Genomic DNA, 12132 nt, shown 5'->3' on the forward strand with positions numbered 1-12132 from the left:
CGCTGCCAGGGGATCTAATTGCTGTGTACTCGTACCTCAGATAAAAGATGTTTACTCTTTGACATAGTGCATACTGGAAGCACATTCATGTATCGCCCTCATAAGTCTTGAATTTGGTTTCTTTAAAAATAATAGCATCATATCGTGTTGACGAGGGGAAAAGAATCTTGTAAACAGGAAATGAATGCGAGTCACAAATATTTTCAGCATACTTGATATTCCGCATAATGTAATCAAACACTTGAAAATAAATTATTTTTATCAACAGCAAAGAAAAACAAACATCAGGGAATCTGCACCATTCATGTTTAAGATTGCAGCCTTCAAATCTGCAGCTAATCACAGGGCTCAGACTGTGAAGGCTGCTTTGGTGTGGTAGTATGTGGTTGGGAAACTGATGAGTAATTTGGGCAAGATCCTAGCAGCAACTATCTGAGCGCATAAATAGAAAATGAGCCTCTTTTCTGTTTGTGCGAAGGAGGCGAGGCTGGAGCAAAGTAATGACCATTTTGACTAAAGAGAGGACATGTCACTTCATTCAGAGGTTATTTCAGCAATGGCACATAAGAGAATCCGACAAACTGTGAACTTGGCTCATTGGAGAAAAGGAAATATTACACCACTTCAGCTCATAAGATTGGCAATGCCACAAGCAATAATAAAAGTGCAGTATGTGACCGTTCGCTAGCCCCTCCCCCTCTCTTACTGTTAATACGCCTGTCAAGCTTTTCATTCTCGGACTGTACATTTTAACTGCAGTTTAAAATGGCGGATTTACCACTCAGTTATTTTTGAAACAGTGGGTCATTGATTTCAGAAAGAGGTAGATGAAAGCAGGCCCCTCATTTCTAGGCAGCTACGGGTGATTTTGCAGGTTGAAATCACGACTGTCATTGGCGTGTTTTATCAGCTGCAGCTAGCTAGCACATAAAGCTAACATTAGCTTCATGAGTTAGTTGAAAAGTATTATAAGGAGAAATGTAAGATCAGACAGTTATTTTTCATCAGACACAGCCCTGATTGACTGGTTAGCTAGATACCTGTTCGTATTTCAAACAGTATGTTTGCACTTGAATGTCGACTTCATATGTAACGTTATCTCGGGGAGTTATTCAATAAAGAACTGTTAATGTTAACCCTAAAGTCTGATGTCAGTGGGTGTGCTATCAGGAACTGCATTTTTTTTTTAGCATAACCCCATATACTAATGTTGGTAGTCAATAATGTGCTCCTTGGCCTTGGAAATAACACTTACTACTGTAGCTAGTAAGCTAGTTAGCCAGACATGCTAACAATTGCATCTTACGTTAGAGCAGACCAACACACAGTTTAATCCTGTCTTTACAGCGTTTTTTTTTTTTTTTTTGGTCTTGTGTTCTTGCTCTTTGAAAGGTTAGAAAAAGACACCGCTCTACAAATTTTAAATGCAGTGTATCACTTTTACCACAGCCCCATGCACACTGCTTCATCATGTAGAGAAATCCAAATCTTGACAGGCCTGCCGTTCTTAGTTACTATTGCTAATCATTGCAATCTCGGGGAAAGTGTGTAGTGAACAGTCAATTACAAGAATTTGAAGCACTTTGTGTTTTATTTATTTCTTCAGTCTTAAAGACTAAACAGTGTCCTGAGTGATTATTGTATTCTGTCCTGTTTGAGTCTATAAATGTAACAGTATGTGTGTTGTGTTGGCCGGTGCTTCTTTGTAATTTATGTCTGTTAACACAAGTATGCTGCCTGAATGTGGAGCACAAAAACGGGCTTAACACTAATGGCCGGAATTAACAATACAATTAACACACTTTCCATCGGTCCCATTAGCCATGTCAGTTCAGCTCTGCCACTTCCATGTAGCAAAGCCCCTCACATTAATGATCATGTGATCATTTGGATGTTAATGGCTGTCATTGCTCAGCTGCATCTGCCCAACTGATATGTATGTTCTCTCTCTTTCTCTCTGTCTATATCTCAATTTATCTACCCAACTACCTTTTTCTGACTCTACGCTCTGGTTCTTTTCTGTTTTTTTCTGTCTCACTCTGTCTCTTTCTGGCTGCTCCAGGGGCTATGGCTAACCATCTTATACCTAATGCACTCCTACGTCCTCATGGCACTAACAATCCCTATAATACATTGCTTGGGGAATCGGCAGTCTATAACAACCCTCTGGGCATGTACAACACACAAGGTGTGCTAGCTTCTTTTCATTCTTTAACATTATGGCTAGGGCAGTGTTTTTTCATGTCTGATCCTGGAGAAACTGTGAGGTTGAACATCTAGAAAGCAACTTTATGATTGGATAGTTAAAAGTAATGGACAGTGTTCATCCTTGAGGGTTTTAACAGGGCGTTGATTAAAAAACACTGCTCTAGATGTTGTGTTAGCATTGAACAAACTATCAAAAAAATCCCACAGGTTTGTTTTGCTGTGGGGTTTTTCATTGGAGGTGTATCTTGGCTTCTGGTCAGGGCAGACACGGCTGTTTGGCCGATATTGTAAAAATGTTCAAGAATGGGTGCCCTTAGTGAGCCGGATACACCCCCAGTCATTTATTTTAAATGTGCTCTAATGTTGTCAGTGAAGCGTGTGTGCCATGTCTTCTGTCTCTCTGTTTTTAGTTTTAGCATTTCTTTCTTTTTTATGCTGCTGTTGGATTGTCAAACATTGTTATTTGCCATAAATATCATTGAATCTGATATTAAACATTTAAAAGGCAAATCATTTCTATTACATAGAACAGAATAGTCTGAAGAGCAAATGTGAGAATTGTCATTAATTTGATTCTCTTAGTGTTTTTATATTTTCACGTACATTATTCCCCATGTTAAGGGATAAATAGTTAAGTTTTCTGCCCCTTTCAATGGAACTAAATTGCTCTTTTATTTGAAATGTAATTTCTAATTCATATATTCAAAATGTGGATCATTAAGTGGGTCATGTAAATTTGATTGAATATTTGGGGGGGAGGGTTTTTCAATATATTGGTCTTTGAGTATAACACCAACAGAAATTTTAAATCTGACTCAGAAACCATCTCTGATCACCCAAAAAGAAATCCACTTTATTCTGAGATCAGTCTGACTATTGGAAAGCTATTTTTCTCTGGGCAGAGCTATTATTATTTTATTCCAACTCTCAGCAGTCAATATGAGATTGCTGTAACTTGTGAGTCTGTAAAACTGAGAAACTTGTGTAAAACTCAGATAAAAACTCACACAGAGCTTTGATCAGTGGATATTTTATGTACGCAATACAAGTACTGCATTGGAGTCATGACAGAGGGCTATATTTCACTAACATTGCCATAGATGTAAAAGAAATGTCTGGAAGGATGAAAATCGCTAATGCATCAAAAGATTTACGGGTGCCATTGCCATGTTTTACCCCAAGGATCCTGCAAAAAGTTATAGCAAAACGTCTTTTCTTCTATAATTGTCAATTGATATGTTGTGGTTCTTTCTGTGGGTGCGCAAAATTTGCATGGTGACATAAAACAATTGCATTCTAGAAACATTTCCTTGATGCGTCATCAGCATACTGTTTGTGCACATTTCTCTTCTACCTGTCACTGTTATGCTTATTGTGTTTTCTTTTCTTCTTTCCTTTCCCTCATGCTGTCCCTAAAAGAGCCCTACAGAGAGACAAGTATGGGAGTCAAACTAAACATTGCTTATCAAATGTAATTGACTTTGGCTTTACTTTCTTTTTACTCCATGCTGACGAAGGGGTAATGAAAAAAAAAAAAAATTCCCTTTGGAAGTAATAGCATTCTTTTATGACAAAGGCCCTCAACATTTCAAATAGACGTGTAAAAATCCATTTAAATCACATCCTGAATTCTACTGCTTACTGTTGCTAGCACTACTTGAGGTAAAAGACTGCTTCTTACAGGCATTTGTTATCACACTCTAAATATGCTAATACAATTACAGTCAGCATTCAGACTCACCTTAACATTTCATAAGGCACGTCGATATAAATTGATCTGTGTTCTTCTGTGAATATTGAACATTCGTGCCTTTGTTCATGCACTTTTTTAAAAAACCATTCACTTTGATCAAGCCAATACACTTCTTGAAGGTCTCAAAAATGTGCCTTGTCAAATTTTCCAGAGGTCAGACTTTGTGGATGGCCTTGTTGGAGGCCATCCACAATTGTATTATCGTCAAACATTTGCTTTGATGTTGATAGCATGTACATACCGATAAAATATGAAATCTACATGTTCATGCAACAGAGAGAACAGAAAGTCTTCTTCCTTCCTGTTTTGGCTGACTCTGAAATATTTGAACTAATTCATGTTTAGAGAGATGGCTAGTTGTGTTCACACGGACATCACTAAATTATTGTTTCCAGTTTTACAATGTTACATTGCAATGCTCATATGGGACAATATGGCTGGGGTCCAAATTTACAGCTGCTGCTGCTCTGGTTTGTGTTCACTTTAAATGTTAAATGAATGGCTATGATTTTGGTCTTTGTTTGCCTGAATTTAGTGCATGAGCTTTGTGTTTTTGTGCTGTGCTTGAGCTTTGTGTTGTTGAGGGTCGCACATATATCAGTGTTTTCATCCCTGCCATAGAATAATCAGTCAAATTGAATGAAAAGTGAAATTGGGTCTTAGAAAATGTTCTTTTGTAACAAGGTAAGTGTGTATGATGTTCATGTTTGCAGTAAACAGGTGTAGGGTTTTATATTTTACATTGTGCTTTATGTCTTACCCAATCCAAATACTGTAGGGAGTGCCTGAGGGTCAGGACATATTTCAGAATGAAAGAGTTACAGTACTTGATGGATATAATTTGTGTTTATAAAAATGGCTGACATTTAGCTGTCGCAATTACATCCCATCAGATTTCACCCTTCTCATTCGCCCACTCTACCCCCAAACCCAACCCATGTTTGTCATTCCAGAGGGAATCCTGAACAATGCCCGGGATACAAGTGTCATGGATACTCTACCACTGAATGGTAACCATGGCAACAGCTACAGTATTGCCAGCGCTGAGTACATGAGTGACTGCGTCCAGATCATTGACCGGGGCTATAACCACAAGGAGACCACCCTGGAAAAGAAGATCCTGAAAGAGCTCACCTCCAATTATATCCCCTCCTACCTCAACAATTCCCACGAGCGCTCAACCGAGCAGAACCGGAACCTAATGAATAAGCTGGTCAATAATGTTAGCAACGGTGGCAAGGACAGCGGCTACGGGATGGGCTTGGGAGTGGGGATGGGTATGAATGTCGCGCTGAGCCTGGATGACCACTCCACCTTTGGTCCGCACCACGATGAAGGCCTGGGCCTGGAGTTAATCCGCGAGGAGTCTAACGCCCCGCTGTTGCCTCAAAGACCGCCCCCGTCACTGCAGGCGGTGGACAACATGCACAATCACCTCCACCAGTCAGTGCCACCACCCCTCCCACTGCCCCACCATCCCTTCTCGTCCGCCACCACTTCCTCCTCGTCTCGAAGGAGGATCCCCCAGGAGAACAGCGAAAGTTTCTTTCCCTTACTTACTAACGAGCACACCGAGGATGAGGGCTCGTCACCCAGCCACAACCACCAGAGAGACTCCCTCTATACCAGCATGCCCATGCTGTCTGGCCTGCCCGACGTGTCTTCAGAATCTGCTGACGGCTCCAAGGACGGCGGGGACGCCAAGAGCCCTGAGGCCAGCTCGGATGACGTTTACTACAAGAGCATGCCCAACTTGGGCTCACGTAACCACCTCCATCAGCTGCACTCCTACTACCAGCTAGGGCGGGGCAGCAGCGATGGCTTCATCGTGCCCCCAAACAAAGAGGATCTATCTCTAGAAGAGGCCCACCAGGAGCCCTTGCACCTGGTCACCAGCCTATAGGCCCAACACCCCCCCACACCTCCAGTGTCCCTCCTATTACCGTAGTCCTCTTCTATTCCCCAAGTCCCCTTGTTCCATCAGTCGTTGGCAGTGGTAGCGTTTCTTTTTATTCTGTGTCCCGAAGACTGAGGCGGAGCAAATAACTGTACTCTCGCTGTTACTGACCACAAACAGGATAATAATTGCTACGTATGGAGGCTAATATGTGACTATATTTGGTTAGACATTGCGGGAATATGTTGATGTTGTGTTTCCCCCCTCAAACCCTGTGTGGTTTGGTGTGTTTTGTCTCAGTGTGAAAAGAGACAATTACTCACACAGGATTTTTAGGTCTCAGATATATAGTCTGACAGTCAAAAGGAACTGCATAGCCCCAAACTATACAAGTCTAAACTATAGACTTCACCAGAATAAATGGGAAATTTAAAAAAAGGACTATTTTATTATACTTCTGTATCTATATTGACTTTTTGAAAGATTTTCTTCCTCTTTGGTGAGTTGCAGCACATTTTGTTTGCTGAAGTGTCCCTTCAATGAAAAAAAAGACAAAAAAAAAACAAACACATTTTGAACAATTACCATGAAGGAATTATTGATCGTATGCTTTCAAGCATAGCTGTTCTTTTTTCTTTCATTTTACTGTAATAACAGTTGTTAAAAGAGGGAGAAAAAAACTAATAAGAGAATTATGAGCTATTTCTATGTAATTGTACAGATAACTAGCATTGCACATACTAGTATGCTTTTTTTGTTCCGAGCAAACCCTTTGTCTCTGTAAATGTAGTGGTTAGGAGCAATTTTGTTCTGTTGTGCTGGCCTTTCTGGATTTCTGGTACCAGTCTGTTTTTTTGTTTTCCTCTTTTATCACTTTCCAAGAAATGACCATTTAAATAGAAACAAAATAACACAAAAAATATCACAACAAAACATCATGCAGGCATTTTTGTGCAACATATTCACTTTTGTTTTCAGGTCTATTTTCTGTTTCCATTTGATTTCTTTTCCTTTTTTTTTTACTATGTAGATAGCAGGGCTCTGATTCACCGATCGTCGAGGAGACAGAATACAGTCCAAGTTAATCAGGAGGTGTCCCTCAGAAAGGTTCATAGTGCATTCTGCATCTCTATTGGCATTCAGAAAACGCTTGTGCTTCTCAGAAAGAGAACAAATTGAACATTGATGAGCACTAGGCGCTTGTACAAAAAAGAAAGATGGTTGTTTGACTTATTAAAGAAAGAGCTTTTGGAGTGAGAAAAACTGGAAGTGTATTTCTTTTTCTTCCTCGAGGAGAAATATATATTTATTTATTTGTTTAAATAAACAGTAATAAAATGGAGGATGGAAGTAAGTTTAGTGGCACAGATAAGTATTATTGGCTTCTTATTTATTCCTTTTTGTATTGGTTTCCAAGTTGAATGACCTCATAACTAATATTTGTTGTAACAGTGAAACTTGTTTGCCAACAAATAAATTCCTGATTAAGATTTATCACTTAGCTATGGCAAAAGTTCTGGTGTTTTGTCTGGGTCTTGGAACACTTTTATATGGATAACAGCGAAGGACCTCCCAATGATGGAACGATCAATTCTTTTTTTTAATTATCAGTTAATATCCCTCATTAGCCCTCTGTCCATTTTAGTGCCAAATACATTTTTGGCCCAGCAACAGTGGATGTGCTCTGTATGCTCTGGTCTGCTTTACAATAGAAGCAGTGATTTCATAAGCTGTAATAAATATTTCAATATCATTGCTGGTGTAACCACTGGATTCTTTACAAATACTGTATGTTTTACATGAGTTTCATAACCTAAGCAGGACAAATGAAAGTCACCAGGACCATTCATCCTGGCAGAAGACATTAAGAGAGGTACGTATACCCTGTCCTACAAAGTAACTTTTCAATCACAGTGTTTTATTGTTTCATGCTGTAGCAACTCTAACTGCTCTCATCGGCGTCGTTTCCGGCTGCAGCAAGCATTTGTTCTTAGGAACTGTTTGCAAGCTGCCCAGCACCAAATGACACACAGGCAAAGTTAGCGACTAGCTAGTGAACATAATGGAGCATTTAGCAGCTAAACAGCCAGATATTTCCCTCAGGAGTTGGTAAACAATGCTAAAAGGAAAGTGAATATTGGACCAGACACAGGACTCCAAATGAATGCCAATGTTGCTCCGTGTCTTCTGGATGTGTAAATAGGCAACCATTTGCTAACGCGTGAACCACAACTTTTTATCTGTCAATATTGTGTTTACAGCTTGCTCTGCTGCCCTCAAGTGGCAAAAGAAATCAATGAATACAGTTTTAAATATTAAAAACAAATTGTATGAGAAAATAAAAGTGAAACTGAATGATATTTGTATATAGTAATTTAATTCTCCTTTTCAGTTATCTTAGCAACATTCACAATTATTTAGCAAAGTTCTTCTAGCATAGTATAGCATTGCCCAAATGATTTTGGTTTGAGAGTTTGTTTTAGAACTTGAAAAACTGAAGTAGTGAATCAAAGTATTTTAAATGCTTCGTTCAGCAATTATTGACAACAAGGGACAGAAACAAACTCCAAAACAACCCCACAGAAACTATTGGCTTATCAATTTTTTATAGCTAGCGTGTTAGCAAACCTGCTGAGCAGACACAGAGCAACATAAGCCTCCCATTGGGGTTGTTCCTACCCACCTGATGAATGTACATTCAATGTTTACTTGCCCAGTCAACCAACTCCTGAGAAAAATATCACTGTCTGATATTGTTCAACTTTCTTCATCAGTCAGTTGTTTACTTCGGCCCTGCTGTTTTGTGCTGGTCAGGTAGTGTACACTCTGCTTGTGTGAGCTCCTTTGTGGGCAGGTTAATGCAGGTCTAAATCTATTCTGTTTTATTGGAGGGAACTATTTACAAATACGGTCTGGCCTTTGACATTACTTTGTGAAAATTAAATGCCTAAATAAAGGCCCAGATGATTTGCACAATATACTGTATAAATAAGTGAACGATATTGCACTTAAATATTGTATTACTACAGCTATAAACCTACTAGATTCTTCATATACTAGTATTCTATGTAGTAGACTTTCCCTGTAGACTGATAAATTCATTGTAATACTGTGTGGTGAGTCACAGGCTTTTTGTACTTCTTTCTCACATGTCCACCTCTTGTATTTTACTATATCCTGCATGTAAAGTATTGCAGGAAGAAAAGGAGAATTCAGCCCATTTTCACAGAGCTGGCACTGTGATTGATGGCTGAGTCATTGTGAGAAATTGACAGAGATTTTTGCCTCCTCTTATTACAGCCTGGATCTTGCGTCAAAAGATGAAAGGGTAGGGGGGGTCAGCTCCGGCGCTTTCTCTGGCCCGTATGCTTAAGCATGGATCTTCACTTGGAGATATGACTTGGGTGGACAGAAAGCGCTCTGGCCGTCACCGCTGCATCACTTTGGCATTTGCAAACCCGAGGCGAGTCCATGAAATGTTCTGAAGAAGTGACTCTGGCCCCTAGCCACTTTATTAATGAGTTGTTACACAAGCTCATAAGCCCACCCCGGTCCCTGACGCTGCCCAGGAACTTGCTTGCGTGGCACAAAATACCATGGTGAATGAGCAGTACTGCAGCTCACTTCCCATTGGCTTGGGATAGTTGTAATGCCACACAGATGTTTACTGGCACATAAAAAGATACAGATTGCAGTCAGTGCATGATGTTTTGAAGTTAAACGGTATCCGTTATTCACGCTGTTTACCCAAGGGAGAATATTTTCTGACTAGAGCAAGTGTGTATTGACTTCACTGGTTAGGCCATCAGACTTTAGACTGAAATCCTTGATTACTAAATGTTTTCTGCTTACCTCCCTAACCACAAACTAAGTGTTTGCATGTGCTCAATGCTCTTAAATTAGAGTACTTTGGGGATCCCAAAGAAACAATCAATACAGTATTTGTGCTCTAGGACTTTATTTTTTGGAACCTTTTCTGGTAGAGAGTCAATGATATTATAGGAACACACGACCGTATTAAATACACTGGTTATCATCGAAAATTTTAAAACATTTTTCAAACATACCTTTATTTACACTTTTAAAACCTTTAACAGACAACAGAGCAGATGCTTATGATAAAAAGAACACAATTCAAGCCCCAGAGGAAGCTCTCTCTGGCAAGCTGTTTCATTCGACTATCCATGTGACTGCAGATATCCTTGTTGCTGACAGTTAAGGGCGATGTCGTGATTTCCACGCATCCCTCCTCCAGCACTTAACCAGTCTCCAACTCTACCATCTCCTAAGCCATGACTGATTTATTAGATTTTTTTCTTTGATGTAGTTTTCTTTGTAAAATCAATGTAATCTGAAATGTGTATAATGGCACATAGCATTCAAAATCCCACAATTTTATGTCCGTTTTTCAGTTTTTGATAAACATTTTTGGGACCTGCATTTGGCTGCATTGATGTTTCTGCACAGTGGACTGCCTTAACCAAGAACATGTGATCTTTTGTAAGTTTAACACTTGTTAACACTATTTCCCTGCCTTGTGTGATGATTGGGCATACAATTACACAGGAAAGATCCTTTGAACAGTTTAGCGCAGGAAGGAAAATGGAGTAGGGACACTGGATGTGCTGATAAGGAAGAGTGTCCATTTGTGAGCTGGTATTGGAAAACTGTTGTCTGCCATTCTGTGTCTACACATGTGGTTGTGAGCAGCTGTGAATATGTGTGTATACGTATGTTGTATGTGAGGACGTGAGTCTGCATGTTTCTATATGTGAGTGAATGGGAACAAGTGGCCGGAGAAAGAAACACTTGCAGACCATATGAACATGTGGATGTGAGTAGCTCAGATGTGATACATAAAATGGCACATTTCATATCTTGCCCCCTAGTGAAAAATCAATGGCCGAATGCCTGGCAGAATTCCAAATGAAAGGTGAATCAATGTCATCTCCAGCTTTGTGTATTGGGACAACTTGACAGCCTTAGCACATAAAAGAAAATACCTCTCTGGCTTTTTTAGTCAAGATAACATTGATTTAAGGGGGGGGGGGTGTCAATGTTTGCCACTTTGGGCCCCAAAGTGTTCAAGACTTTGGGCTGTGGTTGTACTTGAGATATTAGCTTGGTCAGTACTGCAACTTAATCTTCCTGATTTAAAAAAAAAAAGGGTCAAAGAACTTGGTGAAACTTAAGTTATTATCGAGCATATCAGTAAATGACAGAGTCATCATCTTAAAGGCCCTGCACACCTATGGTAAACCCACACAGGTGAGTTTAAAGGGAATTTGAACAGTTTTTGTTATGTCACATGAGAGAGTTCTGTTTTTTTTTCTCTTCAGTCTTAGCCTATGTCTGTGCACCAATCAGGATTTGACAATATTCAAAACGTGATGACAGTCATCATGGGGTTGTTGTTTTTAATTGCTCGGCCACTGTCAAGCAAATCTGATCAAACCACACCCACAATCCTGATGAAGCAGCTACAGTAAGTAGTTTTGAGTGTTAAACCTTTGATAAATTACCTCTCAACTGCCCCCCCACCAAACTTTAATTGTTGTGCTTTTAAAAATTAATATTTAATGTTACAATATAGAGAAACACCTAAGATTAGAAACCACATTTTCAGGGGCTTTAATTATTTTTGGCTGGACTGTATTGGCATGTGCAGACTCGGTTGATATTTTCCACGCTTTCATGTTCGCTGAACCTGTTAGTGTGGGACAAATTACACATGCATTAGGCCTACTTTAAGACTCACAAAATACATTAAAATATATACATGTAGACTATAAGAACAAAAAAGAGTAGGCTACATGACACAGTGACAGGAAATTAAATTAGCCTAACACGTTGGTGAATATCATTAAGATAGTAAGTAAGATCGATTTTTTTTCCCGCTCGTTACATTTTATAAATACGAAATGCACTGGGACCTCGTGAGACTGTTAGAAAGAAAGTGTTGCATTATGGCTTGTTTGTAGCCTAAATGTTGCTGCTACGGAGTTTTTTTTTTTTAAATTTCGACCTGTCAGACTCTTCTGCCTGAGTTAACTCCAAAAGTGGCAAGTAGACTAAGTTTAACAAACAGAAGTGTCCGGCTGGGTTATGTTAGTTAAGCTGTTGTGCTTGCGTAGGAAATAACTGAAGTGGAAGAAGCATCTCACCACTTCTTAAACGGGAGGGAAGGATGAAACAGCATCTTCTGTCCAGCGGCCACAAATGATGGAAATACGTCACGTTGAAAAAGGTAGCTAGCTATCATTCAGAGAAAAAT

The 12132-nt window shown here is 39.6% G+C and overlaps 1 protein-coding gene across 12 annotated transcripts in view; it reads left to right on the forward strand.

Annotated features, from left to right (window-relative positions):
* Positions 1–7611, forward strand: part of LOC122870064 (adhesion G protein-coupled receptor L3-like) — a 214476-nt gene extending 206865 nt beyond the window's left edge. For 6 of the 12 annotated variants that reach the window (XM_044183768.1, XM_044183767.1, XM_044183774.1 and 3 more), the window contains 3 exons: positions 2063–2188; positions 3628–3645; positions 4915–7611. In XM_044183768.1, coding sequence (XP_044039703.1) covers positions 2063–2188; positions 3628–3645; positions 4915–5864 — 1094 coding nt within the window. In that variant the 3' untranslated portion in view covers positions 5865–7611. Of the gene's footprint in view, positions 1–2062; positions 2189–3627; positions 3680–4914 lie in introns of all 12 variants that reach the window. The other 6 variants (XM_044183776.1, XM_044183777.1, XM_044183778.1 and 3 more) reach the window with 5 other exon arrangements.
* The last annotated feature ends 4521 nt before the right edge of the window (positions 7612–12132 follow it).

The sequence above is a fragment of the Siniperca chuatsi genome, linkage group LG22 (genome assembly GCF_020085105.1).
Source record: "Siniperca chuatsi isolate FFG_IHB_CAS linkage group LG22, ASM2008510v1, whole genome shotgun sequence".
Classification (NCBI taxonomy): Eukaryota; Metazoa; Chordata; class Actinopteri; order Centrarchiformes; family Sinipercidae; genus Siniperca; species Siniperca chuatsi.